Below are 18933 nucleotides of genomic sequence, written 5' to 3' on the forward strand. Positions count from 1 at the left end.
CTTGTTCTTAGTAGAGAATGAGAATGCTGTAAAAGTAATGAATCAAATGCAAATAATTAACTTACTCAAGAAAACTGTTTTATCAAATCTTTGAAAATACTTAATTTTACTTTAGATAATTAATTATATTTTTTAAATTTCTAATCTTAAAACAAATCTCAATCACAAAATTAGTCATATTAACCATCTCTCAGCCACATAATTAACTTTCAATCACAACATCAGTTCTTTGTCACCTCAATACATAAATTAATAATACAAGTAAGAGACCCAATTCAACACATAAATAAGTTATAATAAGACAAACAACACAATCACAGAAAAATAAAATAAGCAAACACAACCAAATGCAAATGCGCAAACATTATGATGCATGTTTGTCCTAAGCAGGTCATGAGCTCACATGTTGGTTTACACCCTGCAGCCTGACATTACCTAGGAACTAGTCCTAGATATGGTTTTCTATTGTGTTCTTCATGCATATGTGTCGGTGGTTAAGAATACCACTCCTTCGTGACTACCGGCAGTTGGCGCAAAGCTCGACGCCATAATATACAAATAAGGGGAAACAACGATTCTCAGTTTGTGGGCGTCCCCGAGACCATCACACAACAAAACAACGATCCTCAGTTCGTGATTTTTTTCCAAGATCAACACACAACAAAATAACGATCCTCAGTTTGTGGGCTATCACTACAAAAAAAAAAACGGTATAAAATTGTATCAACATAATGGCAATTTTAAAATACTACTGTTATATTCATAAATTGAGGCGGTTTGTGTAGCTGCCATAATTTGCTTGTGTAAAGCGGCGGTTTTTAGTGAATTTGGTAGTTTTAAATGCCAGTATCTCATTATCTGCTTCACTAACATAAAAACTAACTCTTGTATTTCACTAATAAACGCTGTGCTACTCAATCTATCGAAACTCCATTGCAATTTGAGAACCAAGAAGAAACTCCATCGCAGCGTGAGATCTACGATCTCATCCACGACGTTCTCCTTTGGCGGCAAGCTCCTCCATCAATGTTTTTTTTCCAGCTGCAATCTCCTCCATCAAAGTTTCCTGCTCCACCATGTTGTGCTCTATGAAGCTTCTCCTTCTCCATCTTCGTTGAACTAGGTTTATATACAAATCTGTATTCTCTTCTTTTAATTACTCATATTTTGTATTTGCTAATTGTTACTACTTCTATTTCTTTAATGCTAGGTTTTGATTTTCTCTTTGTTAGCAGAAATTGGGGGTAAATTCTTCATGAAATTCCTTCGATTTTTTTCTTACATGCATGTATACAAATTTGCATTCGTTTCGCGGTTTTGATTTATAAATATGCTCTCGGTTGGTGCTTTACTGATTTGCATAACACGTATTTGATAAATTGTTTGAATGCTTATTTTTTTATCTATATATTTGTTCAATCATTGACATATCTCTTTTTCAAACATATTAACAAACTCTTTTATTAGCTTGAAACTTGTTTCTGTGCTTTGTTAAATTATTTGCTTTAAGGAACAATGAAACATCATCTGCTTTTCATTCTAAGCTTTTGTGCTTTGTTCAATGTGTTATGTAGAACCTTATAGAAGAAAATATGTATCTTGATAACATAATCAAATTAAAGATATTTTAAAAATTGATATACACCATCTTTTGGAAAGTTCACCAAGTCAAAATTTGGATAATGCTTACGCTAACACTGTTGAAATACTTTGGTGACATAAGTGATCATGATATCTGAGAGCCAAAAACAATTGTTATATAAACTGTTAACAAATTGGATAGTTCTACGGCGCTAAGTGCCTAAAATTTCAGCAGCTGCTGAAATGAGTTGTCATGAGGGAGAGAAGGACGGGTGTGGTGTTGGGTGCAATATGCGCAGACAGGATGCTGTTGACATTAGATGGAGTATTGTGTTAAGCTGAAGTTATGGTTAATGATGATTAGATGTTTGGGTTGGACTTTTTTGTGAATATGGCCGTTTGTGGCATTACTGATGGGCTTCGGGTTTATTGTCAAGGGAAAAAAAAGATAGAACAACTTTTGGGGGAGGTTGGACCAAAAAGTCAACTCCGTGTAATGGCTTAGGCCAAAAAGATAGAACAACATACCTTTGAATGATCTTTTATCATCGTTAATTCAAATAATAATGCAATAGTATGGGCCTCGTAAGAAAATGAAAATGCAAAAATATTAATAGTAATAATATCATGGGCCCAAATGGCATTCTTTGTAGCAATATGTTTGGATATTGTATTAGGAGTAGTATTGAATTTCTGTTTCCCTTTCACTCTGGATGGTACAAAGGAAAAATAAAGAGGTTACAGTGATAAATGGAGCCTTAGGGTTAAGACATTTAGGGATTCATTGTAGAAGGGTGTACTTGCAGCAACGGTAGTAAGCGCATTGTGATGATGGCAGAGGAGGAAGAAGCTGGTGACCGCATTCATGGATCTGTCCCGGTGGCAGAGCGAGAGAACTTACGCCAGATGAACTATTTGTGTTCGAATTTTATTTTGTACTTTTCGTTGTTATGGTTTAAGAAGCCATTGATCCATTGTGTAGTGTGATCTTCTGTCTAATTTATTGATTGGCTTAAGGTCGTGGAATGTAGGCACTGTTTGTTGAACTGTATTAAATTGTGGATAGTTAGATAGCCTAGTAGTTGATATCTGGAAGCTCTGGTGAATCATTAATTAGGATTAGCATTATGAGTAAGTTTTGGGATAATGTTATGCAAACAAATGACATAATACTTGTGTTAAATTAAATTGTTGGGATAGGGTGTGTAATGAGGATGATCATTTTTATTAAACTCGACTCAGACCCTTGCGATGTGTGGGGAGCCAAATTAAAAAATATTGTATTATTTATTAACTGACTTATTTATGTGTTTGCTGATATGGTTTAGAAGATTGTATAGTATGGCTTAATTTTGAGATGTTCTTTGGTTGGGTATGTATTAAAATAATTTAGGAAGAAAATAAGAATAAATGTAGCATAAAATTATAAATAATTATTTATTAATAATGTTATGTTAGAATATCTTCATGAAGTAGATGTTGTATGCTAAAGTTGAATACGGTTAAAGATACTTTGAACTATTCTTTTGAGAGAATATATGAGATGGTAGAAAAATAGAAAAAAGTATTACTTAAGAACTGAATCGTTTGAGGAGACCAATTAATATATCCGTTGAGTAGTTTTTCCTGAAAATTGTTATTAGTATATTATATATGTAAATGTCAATTGTGTGTAACTTACATGTAGATGGAGGTATCCTTAAGTGATGCGGCTGTTGGTATCGGGGGGACTGAAACCGAGGCTGATAAGGAATCAGATCCGAAGGACCTAAGTGGTGAAGATGTGGCGAATGAGGATTTGGGTGAATATGAAGATGTCACCGAGTTAGATGTTGATGACATAAAGCAGATGGGGTGGGATAGTGTTGACGCAGCTTATAAGTTTTATAGGAGGCTGGGAAAGTATTATGGATTCGGCATCAAGAAGGGTGATTTAGGCAAGGATTATAGTGGAAATTTGATTAGATATAGGTTTTTTTTGTAATAAATAAGGTTTGAGGGATCGAAGACACAATGACAGAGTTGATAGAAGGAGGATATACAGACTTGAGACACGGACCAATTGCAAGGCTAAGCTCTCCATTTACATGGACAAAACTGAGCATTATTGGAAGGTGCAAAAAGTTACGAGAGAACATAATCACGAATTAACACCTACGTCGATGGTTCATCTGATTTCCAACCATCATGAAATGACCGATGCAGCAAGGGCTCAGATTGATGGATTACGTGTGAGTGGCATTGCGACATCGAAGATTGTTAGATACATGGCAGGAATGGATGGCAGGTACTCGTTGCTGGGTTTCTTGAAGAAAGACGTGTACAACTACGCCGACAGAACCCGTCACGCTAACATATCGGATGGTGATGCGAATGCGGTTATTGTTTATCTGGAGGGAAAGGCTGGTTCGGACCCCATATCGGTAGCTAGATACAGTGTAACAAAAGATGAACGGTTGGCAAATTTAATTTGGGCTGATAAAGCCAGCAGAGCTGATTATCAACATTTTGGAGATGTTCTTGCCTTCGACTCGACCTATAAGAAAAACAAGTACAAAAAACCTGTTGTGATTTTTTCAAGCTCTAACAATCACAAGCAAACAATGATTTTTGGGTTTAGGCTATTATTTGACGATAGTGCAACTTCTTACAAGTGGATGTTAGAAAATTTGCTGGAGGTGATGTGCAAGAAGAAACCCTCTGTGGTCGTGACTGACGGGGATAAAGCAATTATTAAGGCCGTCAGATCAGTTCTTCCTGATTCAACACACCAATTGTGTGTGCTTGGAATATTGAAAAAAATGTGATGTCAAATGTGAAAGGTGAAACTTTACGTAGCTTGTTCAGAAGGTGGTTGTATGTTGACATGGCAATAGAGGAGTTCAAGATGGAATGAGAGAGCGCTGTTGCTGATTATGACTTACAAGGAAAGGAGTGGGCCACCCAGATGTATGAGAGGTGGGGGATGTAGGCAAATGCATATCTACGAGACAAGGTTTGCCTGAGTTTTTGGACAACTTCCCAATGTGAAGGGATTATAGCCTTCGTAAAAAAATTTTCGAAGACAACGCACACTATACTTGAGTTAGTTTAGAAGTTGGAGTTGGTTGTCTAGGAGTATAGAAATAAGGAGTTACTACTCCACTTCAAGTCCATCAATTCTGTTCCGATCATGATGACTGGTTTCACATCGATTGAGCAACATGATGCCTCAGTGTATACAAGAGAAGTCTTTACTGATGTCAAGAAATAGATCATCGGTGATGGGACATTGAATCTTATATCCAAGAGAAGGTGCCTAAACACAATGGTCTACACAGTTGAGAAGTACGAGCAACCAGCTATGAGCATTATGGTAGCCTTTGGCAGGTCCTCTAGAAAAATTGAATGCCAATGTAACTTTTGGAGAGTGAATGGGTATCCCTGTAGCCATATGTTCTTTGTCATGAAATAGAAACATGTGACAGCGATTCCGGATGCACTTGTGCTGCAGAGATGGCGATTAAATGTGAACTCGACTGAGCATTACGTCGAGAGCTCGGCTGACACAAGTGAGGCGGGTTTTTTTGCTTCGACATGGTGCCTTCCACACTGTCTTGTAGCTGCTCTTCTTTGTAGGTGCCCAAAGATTATCACTATTTCGGAAGGCATTATGTGGCGTACTAATGCTGTGTCGAGAGCTAGAATTGAAGTACAGAGCATTTGATAATGGGGCAAGAGAGAGGCCGACAGAAGGAGATGGTCTAGCAGAAGGCAACTGCATTGTCAGGGACCTAGTTGTTGCTAAACCCAAGGGGGCCCGAAAAATACCCAAACAGAAACACCTTCAAAAGAGGTGCTGTGAACAGTATGCAAACGGCCAGGGCATACTAAGAGACACTGTGTCAAGAAAAAATAGCAGCGCACATGTTGCAGCAAAGAACTTGTCGAACCAAATGAACCTCGAAAGGTAAGCTGTTGGTTCTGGTGTTGATTCAGTTTGCTGTCAATAATTCCAATGTATCCTTGTGGGTCTGATTTGTTGACATGCAGCTGTGATAGGAACACATAACTAGGTAATTATGATAGTACTGACCGTTGAGATATTAGTGAATATTAATAATGGTTAGGGATGAAGGGGATAGTTGTGACAACAGCTCCACTATGGTAATAAGTTTAGGAATAAATAGATATGTTGGGTGACCATTAGTTCATTAGGAGTTGCCTCTGTTTTACTGGAAGTAGTAAGAGTGCTACTCAATTACGATTCCTAAGTCATTGTAGTCAACGATCGATTTATTGTTCACTTTAATTTATGATACTATGAAGTCTTTACCTCTAATTCTTTATTTCATATCTATCAATAATCCTAGTGATAACAATTGAGTTAGTGCAGGGTGTGCCATCTGGTGCAAAGCGACATAAGGTGAAACACAATGTGAAACAAAGCATGTTTCAAACCGTGGAGTCCAGTGTTGGTAATAACGAGTGCCCGACTCAGATCATTGGAAAGGGACCACAATTGTTGAAGGAGGTTAGAGGCTTCGTACGTTTATAATGTGTATGTTTAAGATAATCACTCCTTGATTTCAGTATTTTTTCTTACCCATTGCAGATCTGGCAGCTCCTTGGAAAGGCAAGGTAGGTTCATGGCCTAACAACTACGAGTGGCGAGTAAGGCATGCAATGAGATTTGGCTAAGTTAAACACAGTTCAGCGAATGCACCTATGTGTGGACTCAATTGAGTTATGTGATTTGGTATTTTCATGTTATTGACTTCCATTTTATCTTGAATTCCCATGGTAGTTTTCTTGTTATCGAGGCCCAACTTGAAAAGAGACATGCATGTGAAATATGACTGCGGGATTTGCTTATTTAAAATTGATAAATTATTAGCATGCATTATGCTTCGTTATGATATAGTCATGGAACGTAATATAGAGCACATGTGGTGAAAGATGTATTAATGTGTTAATAATCTAAGTTGTGGAAAAAGTCAACTCGTTTCTAAGGAAATACTACATAGTGGAGTTCGATGAGCCTTTTCCTCAAATGCTTGAGCGGCAAGTGACATGAATATCTGCTTTGTTCGGTGCATAACCTTGGGATTTTATTCTATTCATGGGCCCATTCGTTTTTGTGCACCCCCAAGTGATTAGGGCGGTTATGAATGTTTTTCTTTTTTTTTTTCATTGCTGGATACTTGATGCATGTTTTTTTATTTTCCTTCTTGGGTTGGACTCGAGTTAAGTTTTGGTCATTTTATAATCTTGCAGGAAATTTTTCGACAGTTGGATAGTTCAGTGGGTTATAGTCTCCCATGACCAAGTCTAGAGCCAATCTCATCCGAGTTCGATCATTGACGTCCTGCAACTTATGACATTCAGTCAGCAGAAAACCCAATAGTTTACAAATGGGGTAAAAATGTTTGTGTTTTCATCTCAACAAAAAAGTCTTTCTAAAGCCACACATGCATCATCAAATGAAAAACCCAAACCCCACAGTCATTGCTACAAGAATAGTGTAACACGTAGCGGTTAACTAGTGGAAATTTCATGATGTTATCATAATCTAATTAAAACCAAATAAAGAGTAACTTGGCATACGAAAGTTCTCCTTGCTGTCCAACTTCAGGCTCCACCACTTCGAAGGTAGAAGGCTGAGGTTGGTAGTGATTAGCTTTTTTTCAGAACCTGTTGTCCTCGAACATAATCTCTATGAAGAAGGCCTTGCCCATAGAAGAAATCAATTTAAAGGCTGGCATAAGAGATATTGTTTAATTGTCTCGAAAGACAGGAAACATTCTATTCTTAATTGAAGCCATAACACTTACCACAAACTTTATTTGCGCAACTCTACCATCACGCTCATTTGGGTCTTTGGCCGAGTCTAAATACATTAGCTTGCAGTGAACGAGATCAACGATCATGAGGTACTAGTGGTGCTCCCTATACATGGGCACATATATATTGCAAGGAAAGTCGCACAAACAACATTACTTAACTATTAGTCAGGTGGTGAATTCACGTGAACATAATATGCATTGGATATTGTCTTACCATCTACAAATCATCCGCAAGACCCATGAATCGGGTGCGTATAAACTCATATGTATCAATGTTGTGATTAATGGGACTAAGAGCAATTTGCTGCATATTCATGGAAAGCAGAATATAGTTGTCAAGAAAGGGTTCTCACCATAAGCATGACCCAAATATTAAAATTTAATTTATGAATAAACTGCTTACCGCGAATGTCGTCGGCAGAAACCACTTTGGCATGTCGGAGTCATGAGTGAGCATGTTGCATGTTAGATTGATAACTTACATAACAAGAAAATCAGTTCCAGTTTGCCTCAAAAAGCCTAAATAAAATAGAACCACATACATCCTCCACCAGCTGGTGTCCTGGATGCAACGTCAATATAATATCCCTGTCTCTACGGGAATATTCATTTTCAACTAGGACCTCCCTACACGCAAGGTCCACAACACACAATCTCCATTAAAAGTATCTATGTAGGCAGCAGTATAACACGCACGAATATATATTAGAACACATCTATGAAATAAACAAATAGAACGTAACATTTTTTAACTAAGTAGAAAACAATTTTAACCTCATATCAAGACTCTTAAAGAAGATATACGCCGCTACCGCCAACTCCGACCTAAGGAAGTTCATCCCAACAGGGGGGGCGAAAGTGTAGACTTAAAACACTATCACAGTATATCCGTTGCAATTTTGTTAGGTTTTTTCATGGCAAATGCTGAGACTAAAAAAATACATGGAAATCTGACAAAAGCAAATACTTACCACGGGCATCTCGTCTGCAACATGGATGCGGCCATGGGTGAGGTAAGTGAATGGGGTATCTGGTACACCTTGCCAAACTTCGTTGTACTTAGAGGAGGCCTCCTCCACATCACCAAAGTTTAGCTTTCTCTACAAGAAAAACGGAACTCAAATGGAGGTACGAAGCACAACATGATACGAAAATAGACGACGTATTAGACTCATACGTTATCCTATACTCACCTTAAACGACGGCGACTAGGTCTTGACTTTCTCTGTGTTCTTTTGGGGACCCTTACTCTTTACTACTGATCTTTGAGATTTCTCTTTAGTTTATTTCTGTGTCACCACCTTACTAGGACACACGCAGCAACTAACGTTGGCTTTGGCCATCGCGTTTTGACCCCTTTTGTCGTGTTCTCCGTTTTGGACGCTGGCTTCATTGGGGTGTTTCTAGAACCTTCATAAATCCGTCTTATTAGTGCCTGAATGACATTTTCATGGTTGGAGAGCATCCCGCAAATAGATCATATTTGCACAAACAGAGTCCTCATTATTTCCCTCGTGGCTTCATTGTCCGTCAAGACATGCTTCCCCAAAATAAAACAAGTTATGGTTCAGGAAACAGCAAGCACCAAATATTCACGACAACTACCGCGATCACAGTTGTCCTTAGGAGTAACTATTACGTCGTTACTCTTGCTTAGGAAGACCAATAGCTAATAGTCGACACTTGACCTTTTTCCGCCTTCCGTGACTCTTGCTACCTCACTGAAATCCCACAAACCCACTATTTTATTAACCATGCATCATAAAAAAGAGCACAACCCTCGACTAAAATGTCGTTACCTTTCTGTGCGATCTGGATCAACCCCTTTCACGACATCCTTGTCTTTTTCTGCCATATGAGCAAGTTGAAATGTTTTCACAACTCCAGGCTTTTAGAAGGTTTGTAAAGTGGGAACACATTACCTAACACTTCAACTGACTATCCTAATGTATTGTCCCGGAGTTAGGCTTGTGTTACTGGGCCTTCGGAATGAACGGGCCCAGTTCATGTAGGTCACATTCTAATCATGTTGAATGTGCACCACTTTTTTTGACCCATTTCGAGACCCTATTTTTTGTGGTAAACTACATAACTTAACTCTGATATTATATAGCTCACCCACACTGAATTAACCAGTCTATATGTCTCGTCTGCAACAGATCACTACGATGAAACATTGACATTGTAGGGACTTAGGGTTCGGTGCCTGTTATGTCAAAGTGCATGTGTGATTAGTAAAGAATGAGAAACAACTTTTTTTAAAATTACGAACCTCCCTTTCTCTAGCGAATATAATCTCTAAATTATATAGGAGAAGAGTCTCACCCTTTATTACTACATGATACCTATCGGTGGGCCAACGACTCTTCTTTTTCAAAATTCACTTGCTAATATACACAGCAAAAGATAAAAGAAAAAAGTTCAGTATTGCATTCTCCTCATATGCTTCGCTAAAAATAACCCTATTCAGTTAACGCTAACTGGCTGAAAATAACAAAAAAATGCACATGACAAGGGAACAAATAGCTTGCCTCACACACATTATTATTTTAATCACATGGCATTAATGGAACCCAGACTATATCCTCCGTGCTATATTTGAGGAAGTGCACATGACTTCTGCAACGCTCCATCATTTAAGTGACCCAGATGTGACTGGACGATTAATTACTAGTACAGTAACGAGAGCACACTGGGCACGCAACCGTCAAACATCACATGCCTTGATTCTCTAATGGCTACCAAAAATTTATCTCATCAGTGACACTTCTTTTAATCTTCTTAACAATTTGGCATACAAGTAATATAATTAAGGTAAATACAAACAAATAAATTCTCCAAATAAAAAAATATAATACAACTAAAATAAATTATTTATAATTATCTAACATTAAGACAGAAAAAACGATACTAAACCTAAAAATATAATATTTTATTTATTCTTGACATGAAAAAAATAATAATACAAATAAAAAGTATGTCATATTTTATTTCTTATTTAGGCTTCAATACAGTAGTTTTATTATTATTTATTACCAACATAAAGTACTTTAATATTAAAATAAAACTAATGTGATACTATACAAAAGATAAATATTATATGATATATTTTTTATCTTAATAATAAATAATAATGAATCTGTTATGTTACTATATAAATAGTAAATAAAATATTTATTTATGTTTAATATTGTTAACATAAAAATATCTCATATTAATTAAAAAAATAAAATATTTTATCCATGACATGTACACCGTATTACAGTAGATTTATTATTATTTAATATTATCAAAAATAATATATTGCTACAAAGAATGTTGTTTGGGCTCATGATATTCTTACTCTTAATATTTTTGTATTTTCGTTTTCTTTCGAGACCTATGCTATTGCATTATTATTTGAATTAATGATGATGAAAGATCATTCAGAAGCATGTTGTTCTATCTTTTTGGCCTAAACCATTATACGAAGTTGACTTTTCTGTCCAACCTCCCCCAAAAGTTGTTCTATCTTTTTTTTTTCCTTGACAATAAACTCGAAGCCCATCAGTAACGCCATAAACGGCTATACTCACAAAAAAGTCCAACCCAAATCTCTAATCATCATTAACCATAGCTAGTTGCACAGGAATCAGTTCCTGTTTGCGCGTGTTGCACCCTACACCACACGCATCCTTCCCTCTCTCATGACAACTCATTTTAGTAATTGCTGAAATTTTAGGCACTCAGCACCATAAAACTATCCTAACAAGTTTGAAGACGTCAACTGCTAGTGCTAAAAGTCTATGCCTATGCAATTTTCTAAAAAGCTACATTTCATGGATTGTTGGACTACTTGCTCTTTTTAAAATATTTATTTTTTAATTAATTTGTAAACAAATATATTATAAGCACTTTAGTAATATGAGTGGACAATGGTGCATACCTGTTATTACATTGCGAGTCCTTGATTGAGTAAGTTTGTTGAATTTGGATGGTAGGAGCAAGAATTTGAGGGTGACCTTCACGATAATGTAGTGAATATGACAAATTGATTTGAAATTATTTAAAAGATGGAAGAAGATAGAGACCATTTTTTATTCATTTGGTGATTATTAACATGTTGAACTTAAATAATCACTTAATCGATATATTTTCTAATAAGGAGATAACTAAAAGGATTGATAAATTTTTTTGGGTTATTTTTTGTTTGAATTTCAATTAAAAAGAGAATTTTATCAACCTACTATGTTGTGTGCTATCTCTGCTCCACGTGATTCTTTAATCAACAAATTGATATGCAAAATCATAGTTATTAAAACTGGTAAACTAGACCCTATACCGATCCGGTCCAAGATTAGGACCGTTCAAGGCAAAAAACTGGAACGAATCGGCCAAAACTAGTCAAATTCGATGAAAACTGGACCGGACGAAATCGCTCGGTCCCAATTGAAGGCAAAGGTACGATGCATCTGGGTTCTGCAAGTCCACCATGCTCTCCATATACTCCAGCGTTGCCAAGTGTCAAAGCTTTGTGGTTTTTGAAAAATTTTGCAAAATAACTGCCAGTGTTCGAACTTCATACTCCAAAGTTACAAGAAAAGCAATCATACCACCAAGCTACATTGCTTCTTACAAACATATATCCAAATTATAATACATATAGTAATTTTTTACTTTACTTATATTCAATTAATTTTAATTTTAAAGTCACTCATTTTTAAATCAATTATATTTTATTTAACTATAAATTTTATTATATATATATATATATATATATATATATATATATATATATATTAAAAAGATAAACAAAAAAAATTGTTAATCATAATTTATTTTTTCTTTTCATGATTATATGATATCTATTAATATTATTTTTTCAATCAATACTTGTAGTATATAATAATAGGTAAAGACTCACATGCAGTTGTCTTCATATGAAGTTGATAGTTGAAAATTGTTAGCTAATATTTAGTTAAACTTGTCAAATCATCTAATTGTTTTTAAATATCAACTTCACATGAAAATTAACTGTATGTAAGTTTTTATTTATAATAATATAATAATACAATAAATATAAATTAATTAATAAAATATTAAAATTTGAAAATGATAATTATTTTTATAAAAATAAAATAAAAGTACTTATAATAAAAAATAATTAAATTTTATATAATTATTTAATTATATCGGATTAACCGGTTCGATCAGTGATTCACCGGTTGAACTAGTAACCCAGTGATTCAGTAACCTTATCAATTCGATCATCGATTCGATTCTGACAACTATGTGTAAAATATATTGAATGAAAGTTTATAGCAAAAGCTTTATATTGAATAAGAGTGTTGTTCCCAATCAGTATTGAAATTTGAGTGATGAGTAAAATGTCATTTCATGGTAGAATTAGGTGAGACAATAAGTCTTAGAACACATGTTTGAATTTTAAACTACTAATTTGGCCTTATTGAATATAGTGTTGGAAGATAATTTGAAACTAAGATGGTATACTTATGAGTTGACTTAAAACTGATGACGATGCAATTTATTGTTTTTATGGATAATTTAAAATAACTATAATATAGAGACTGACATGCACATGGGACGTGACATGACACGGAATATGCTGACACGCGAATTTTAAAATCTTACAAGATACAGGGACACGCATATATATAAAATATAAAATATTTTTTAGATAAATCATAATGTTATTTGATATTTTATTGATATTAGAATATAAATTAATTTTTAAATTATTTTTAATATCTTATTTTAATTATATCAAGTGTTTAAAATATTTTTTTATTTTAATAAATACTAATATATATTATATCTAAATTTATTTCAAGAATATATGTTAAGAATAAGACTGAATACGCTGATACATGATGGTATTTAGGTGTATTCAAACGTGTCCGGAAAAAAATTTATTTTTTATTAAAAGACGGTTAGACACAGCAGACACACGTATCAGACGAGTGTTAGTGAGTATCGTATCTGAAATATATCCGACATGCAAACACGATAACTCAGCAAAATATTCCTACTTTATAGCGAAATAACGATATTATTATTTATTTCCCTATCCGACTCATATGATTATAAGCTCATATCAAATAGTTATATTTTACAATGCAATAAAAACTAATAACGTGACTAAGTTTGGAAATTTTGTTGTAAGAGATGTCCATATTGTAGTTAATTAAAAAAAAAAAAGCTTCCCTCAGGTTAAGACTAATCAACCATAACACTTAAATAGGGTTCAACTTTTTCAAATCTTAATGAGATTAAAATAGTTGTATTATTAAAATAGTTGTTTTAATATAAGAGGAAATTCCACATAGTTATTTTACATAATAATTATTTGAAAATGATATTTTGGAAAAGTGAGGTGTCAAATTTATTCAATGCCTTTTAAAATGATTCATATGTAATTGATAGTTATTCGACCCATTGATATACAATTAATACACTCATTGTTATAAATATTTCTTAACAATGTATTATAAAATTATAAATATTTGGTATGTTTAGGATCCTTCAAGGGATATCCTTTTTTTTTTTTGGTGGAGCAAGAGGAGAAAGTACAAGCTAAGCTAAAGTAGTATCTGTAAATAGGAGTAAATTCTCGTAATAGTCACTTAGATTCGCGTGAATATTCAATGTAGTCTTTAAGATCCTAATTTTTTTATTGTAGTCCTCCAGATAGATCTCCGAATACTCATAATGGTCCTTGGGCATATTTCTGGTGATGAGTCATCACTGGAGTGCTAACGTGGCCACATTTTACCACGCTGGAGGGTTCCAACGGCTAGCTGAGTTGGTTCATTTCTAATTTATACCCATATTGGTTCCTCCTACTATATTTAACCCTAAATCCCTAAATTTTCATAAATTTTATCTCTTTTTCTTATTCATTGCTCTCTTCTCATTCTTCCGTCTGAGGCTCTTGTTTATTTCTTCTTCTCATCTTCCAACATGCAGAAAATATGTATTGGACATTTACAATGTAATATCTATTTTTCTTTTCAGAGTAGTTTAGATCATCGATGGATGATATAATGTTAACAACAGCAATGACATGAATGACAATTTAGTAACAGTGTTATATATAAAGAGAAATGTTATTAACAAGGAGGAAAGGATATTGCAATAGGCCTCGAGTCCTCAATAAAAAAGAAAAACATAGCTCAACAATATCAGAAATATCCAAAAACAAATAAAATCAATTGACAAAGATTTTTTGCTCCGAAGTCAGAATCTTGGAATGCAATTGAGTATGTCATTTCAGTAACGCCAAAGGTTATTGATAGTGACATGTGAATATTCAGTTCTTTCTCTCTATCTTAATTATAATAAATAAATAAATGAATTCTATATGTTCTTATATTTATTCAGTATACCAATTCTGAATTGCTTTTACAAACTTACTATTCAAATATTTACTCTCTTTTTCTTTTTCTCTTTTAAGGTTACTATATTAAATATGTACCATTCACATCAAACCATCACGCTTCTTATTTTAACATCAAAATTCATTGTTAATACATTAAATTCACAAGTAGAGCAACTGTGCCGGACTAAGTAGCTACATGAAGTAAATGTACCTTAATTTGGTTCAAGACCGAGAACTTCAGACCAGTCATATCCAAAACCTTTACACATGTGGTGATAGGTTACCCATGTTTCTTTGATGAAGAAGGCTACAGACAAATATGGTTAAAAATTCAGAATGAAATGGCAGAAGCTAAACTACCAAATTAATCTTAGAAGAATCCAAAGAATAATACTCATCAAGACCACACGATCACAATATTCATTGATCTGAATGTGAGATTGAACATAATAACGAACCTGCGGATCATACAAGATCAGGATACACAGTTAGAAGTCAAATAGTGCCCCCTAACAGACCAATGTTTGTCTTCCTTTCTCTAATAAATTTAACTTACAAGATACTTTGTCAAATGTGCTAAGCCCAACATCAATTGCAAAGACAGAAAAATCCTGGAATTGATCACAAAAAAAGAGAGAGGGAAAAAAAGAAACAGAGATAAGACAATTATATATAGCATAACTTGCACATGTTGACAAGAAAATACATTCAGAAGTGACCGAGATGACATGGGATACCAACAAAAAAAGATTGTTTCAGAATGAACATCTCTCTTGAGTAACATGACAATAATATTAGTTGTGACTCACGAATTGATCTGTATAAATCAGGCGGGACTATTGGTTTCTAAAAATGAAACATCATCGAGAATAATAACCAAGTAAAAATTCATAGCCATTTGTTAAAAAATAATCCTTCAAGCATTGATTGAATCCCTTTCCTACTAAATCAATACAAATTATAAATCTCACTAAAAAGCATGCATGAGAATAGCAGCACTAATTAGTTAACAACATGAATGAAACATTCAAAATTACTTTAACCATCATGATTCTAATGGCCATACTAGACACAATCCATCGGAAAGAAACTAATAGAGATTAATTTACACAGCCACATAGTACATAATGAATAATTCAAAATGTTAAAATTAGATCAAAATAAGTATCTAGAAACAATAGATAAAAAAAGATAAAAAAAAATGGATTACCTAAAAGGTTTTCTGCAATGGCTCCTCAACTAAGCATAATTACAAAAAGAGAAAAGAAGCAATTTTTTAACATGAGCATAAAAAAAAGGGGGAAAAAGGTGAGACCCAGATGGAAAAAAAGAGCAAGGATTAAGAGAGAGATGAAAAAGGTGAGACCTTGATCCATGAGAGATTTGAAGTTGTTGAAAGCATCCTGAGAAACATCCCCTGAAGGGTATTTACAAATTTGATTAATTAATATTATTGATATTATTATTAATATTATTAATATTAATAAACGGTTACTAACCGTTTAGTACCATTTGGTTGAAAGAACACAACCATTTAAGGATTGTGTGTGTTCAAAACATTGTGTCTATTGGCTAAAGGGACACAACTCTTTAAGAGTTATATATGTTCAAAACATTGTATCTATTGGCAATAGAAAAGACACAACCATTTGTATACGTAACTAATCATAATTGCTACGTGCAATATGTATAAATAAGTCCTTGTCCACTATTTCAAAAAGTACTAAGTGTACAATTTACTCAAACATTAAGAGATTTTCTTTGTTCAAGAGAGTTGAGAATTTCTTACTATTGCTAATTAAGAAATTCTTAGGTTTCATTGTATCCTGGGAGAGTATTGTCATCAACCCTATAGCAACTAAGTGTGGGGACAAATATCTCTCTAAAGAAAGCGATCTAATCGTGCCTTGAAACCACTACATAAATATAAGATTTTGTCATCTTCTCATACTCATATACCCAACAATTTTAGAGAGATATTATTTGAAGATGGCACAAGATCAAAACACTACGTTCAAGGTCATGAATCAAGAGTTTGTCAAATTAGATCGCTTTAAAGGAACAAACTTCAATAGTTGGAAGGACAAAATAATGTTTCTTCTTTTATTTCTCAATCTTGCACATGTGATTAACTCAAAGACTACACCAATTGTCAATGCTGCTGGAAATTCCACACTAGAAGAGGAAGAAAAGATTTTTCAATTGAAGAAGAAACGTGATAAAGATACTATTGCATATCGAGGTCATATGTTAATTCAATCACCATTGGAGATTTAGAAATCTTTGGAAGAAAAGTACAATACTAAACGACAAGGAACAGATAAGTTTATTATGATAAATATTTTGAATTTATTATGAATAATATTATGGATCAAATTCATGAATTACAAATCCTTGTAAGTAGACTTCGTGATCTGCGAGTGGTGATCCCTGAATCACTACAAGGTGAAGAATAAATTTTTAATAAATTTGATAACTTTTGTGAATTACATAGTATTGTGCATCAATCTTCCGCTCTATATACTCTGCAACAAAATGGTTTGGCGGAAAGAAAAAATAGTACCTTAGTGGATATGGTTAATTCAATGTTACTAAATACAAAATTGCCTTACAATTTGTGGGGTGAAGCATTATTGACATTAATAGGATACCATCAAGACATAGAAAGGTTTCTCCTTATGAAATTTAGAAAGGAATGAAACCTAATTTAAATTATCTTAAAGTGTGGGGGTGTTTAGCCTTTTATCGAGTTCCTTATCAAAAGAGAACCAAATTGGGGCCAAGAGGCATAAAAGGAACTTTTATAGGATATGCTCAAAATTCTAAAGCATATAAATATTAGACTTAGTGTCTAATGTAGTTGTTGAATCAAAAAAGGTAGAATTTATTGAAAATAAATTTATCAATTATTCAACTTCTAATTTAGAATATCCCCAAAATGATACTAATATTTCACAAGAAATATATATGGAGCAACCGGAAAGCTATGTGCTACCCGAAAATGAAAAGAAAGTTTTCAAATTAATTAAGTCTTTGTATGGGCTAAAACAAGCGCCTAAACAATGGCATGAGAAGTTTGATTCAGTGGTGTTATCAAATGGCTTCTCATATAATAGTGCGGATAAATGTATTTACTCAAAATTTACTAAAAGATTATGGAGTAATCATTGTTTATATGTTGATGATATGTTAATCATCGAAACAAATTTAGAAGGAATTCATATAACGAAGGAGTATCTAACTTCTAAATTCAAGATGAAGGATTTGAATAAAGTTGATACAATATTAGGCATAAAGGTGCATAAGAATGAAGTTGACTTTACTTTAAGTCAATCTCATTATATCAAAAAGGTATTGGAAAAGTTTGATCATCTCACAATTAAAGAATCCAATACGCCGTATGATCCTAATCTTAAATTAGAAGGAAACATGGGAAGACCTATAGCACAATTAGAATATGCTAGCGCTATAGGAAGCTTAATGTATGCAATGCATTGTTCTAGACCTGATATAGCATTTGCTGTGTACAAATTATCAAGGTTTACAGGAAAGCCTAGCAATCAACATTGGAAAGCTATAACAAGAGTTCTTGGTTATCTCAAGAAAACCATAAACTTGGGATTACATTATAGTGATTATCCCGCAGTTTTAGAAGGTTATTCCGACGCAAGTTGGATTACAAATCTTAGTGATAACAAATCCACTTCAGGATGGATTTTCACCATAGGTGGTGGAGCAATAAGTTGGGCTTCAAAGAAACAAACATGTATTACACATTCTACTATAGAGGCTGAGTTTGTAGCTTTATCAGTCGCAGGTAAAGAAGCGGAATGGTTAAGAAATCTGTTATATGATATAAAGCTGTGGCCACATTAGACGACAGCCATTTCAATCTTCTGTGATAGTGAATCAACCATGTCTCGAGCATATAACAAGGTTTATAATAGAAAGTCTAGACATATAAGTTTGAGACATGAGTTTGTGAGGCAACTAATAGATGATGGTGTAATTACCATTACTTATATAAGATCTCAAGGAAATTTAGCAGACCCTTTGACTAAAGGTTTGTCAAGGGATAAAATCAAAGAAACTACTGCTAAAATGGGATTAAAACCTATTATTGCTAAATGATGGGAACCCGACCTTATT

At 33.9% G+C, this 18933-nt stretch overlaps 2 protein-coding genes across 2 annotated transcripts; both read left to right on the forward strand.

Annotated features, from left to right (window-relative positions):
- Positions 1-848: 848 nt before the first annotated feature.
- Positions 849-6479, forward strand: LOC112772809 (protein FAR1-RELATED SEQUENCE 5-like). Its single transcript, XM_072223923.1, has 4 exons — positions 849-1123; positions 3269-5530; positions 5957-6094; positions 6176-6479. Exon 2 carries the CDS (start codon positions 3669-3671, stop codon positions 4386-4388), a length of 720 nt encoding a protein of 239 aa, XP_072080024.1. The 5' UTR covers positions 849-1123; positions 3269-3668; the 3' UTR covers positions 4389-5530; positions 5957-6094; positions 6176-6479.
- Positions 6480-18213: 11734 nt separating this feature from the next.
- LOC140181432 (secreted RxLR effector protein 161-like) lies at positions 18214-18660 on the forward strand. The gene has a single exon (XM_072224997.1). It carries the CDS (start codon positions 18214-18216, stop codon positions 18658-18660), a length of 447 nt encoding a protein of 148 aa, XP_072081098.1.
- The last annotated feature ends 273 nt before the right edge of the window (positions 18661-18933 follow it).

The sequence above is a fragment of the Arachis hypogaea genome, chromosome 18 (assembly GCF_003086295.3).
Source record: "Arachis hypogaea cultivar Tifrunner chromosome 18, arahy.Tifrunner.gnm2.J5K5, whole genome shotgun sequence".
Lineage (NCBI taxonomy): Eukaryota > Viridiplantae > Streptophyta > Magnoliopsida > Fabales > Fabaceae > Arachis > Arachis hypogaea.

Coding starts and splice junctions, on each gene's coding strand:
- LOC112772809 (XM_072223923.1), top strand. CDS start 3,669: ATGGACAAAACTGAGCATTATTGGAAGGTGCAAAAAGTTACGAGAGAA.
- LOC140181432 (XM_072224997.1), top strand. CDS start 18,214: ATGGGAAGACCTATAGCACAATTAGAATATGCTAGCGCTATAGGAAGC.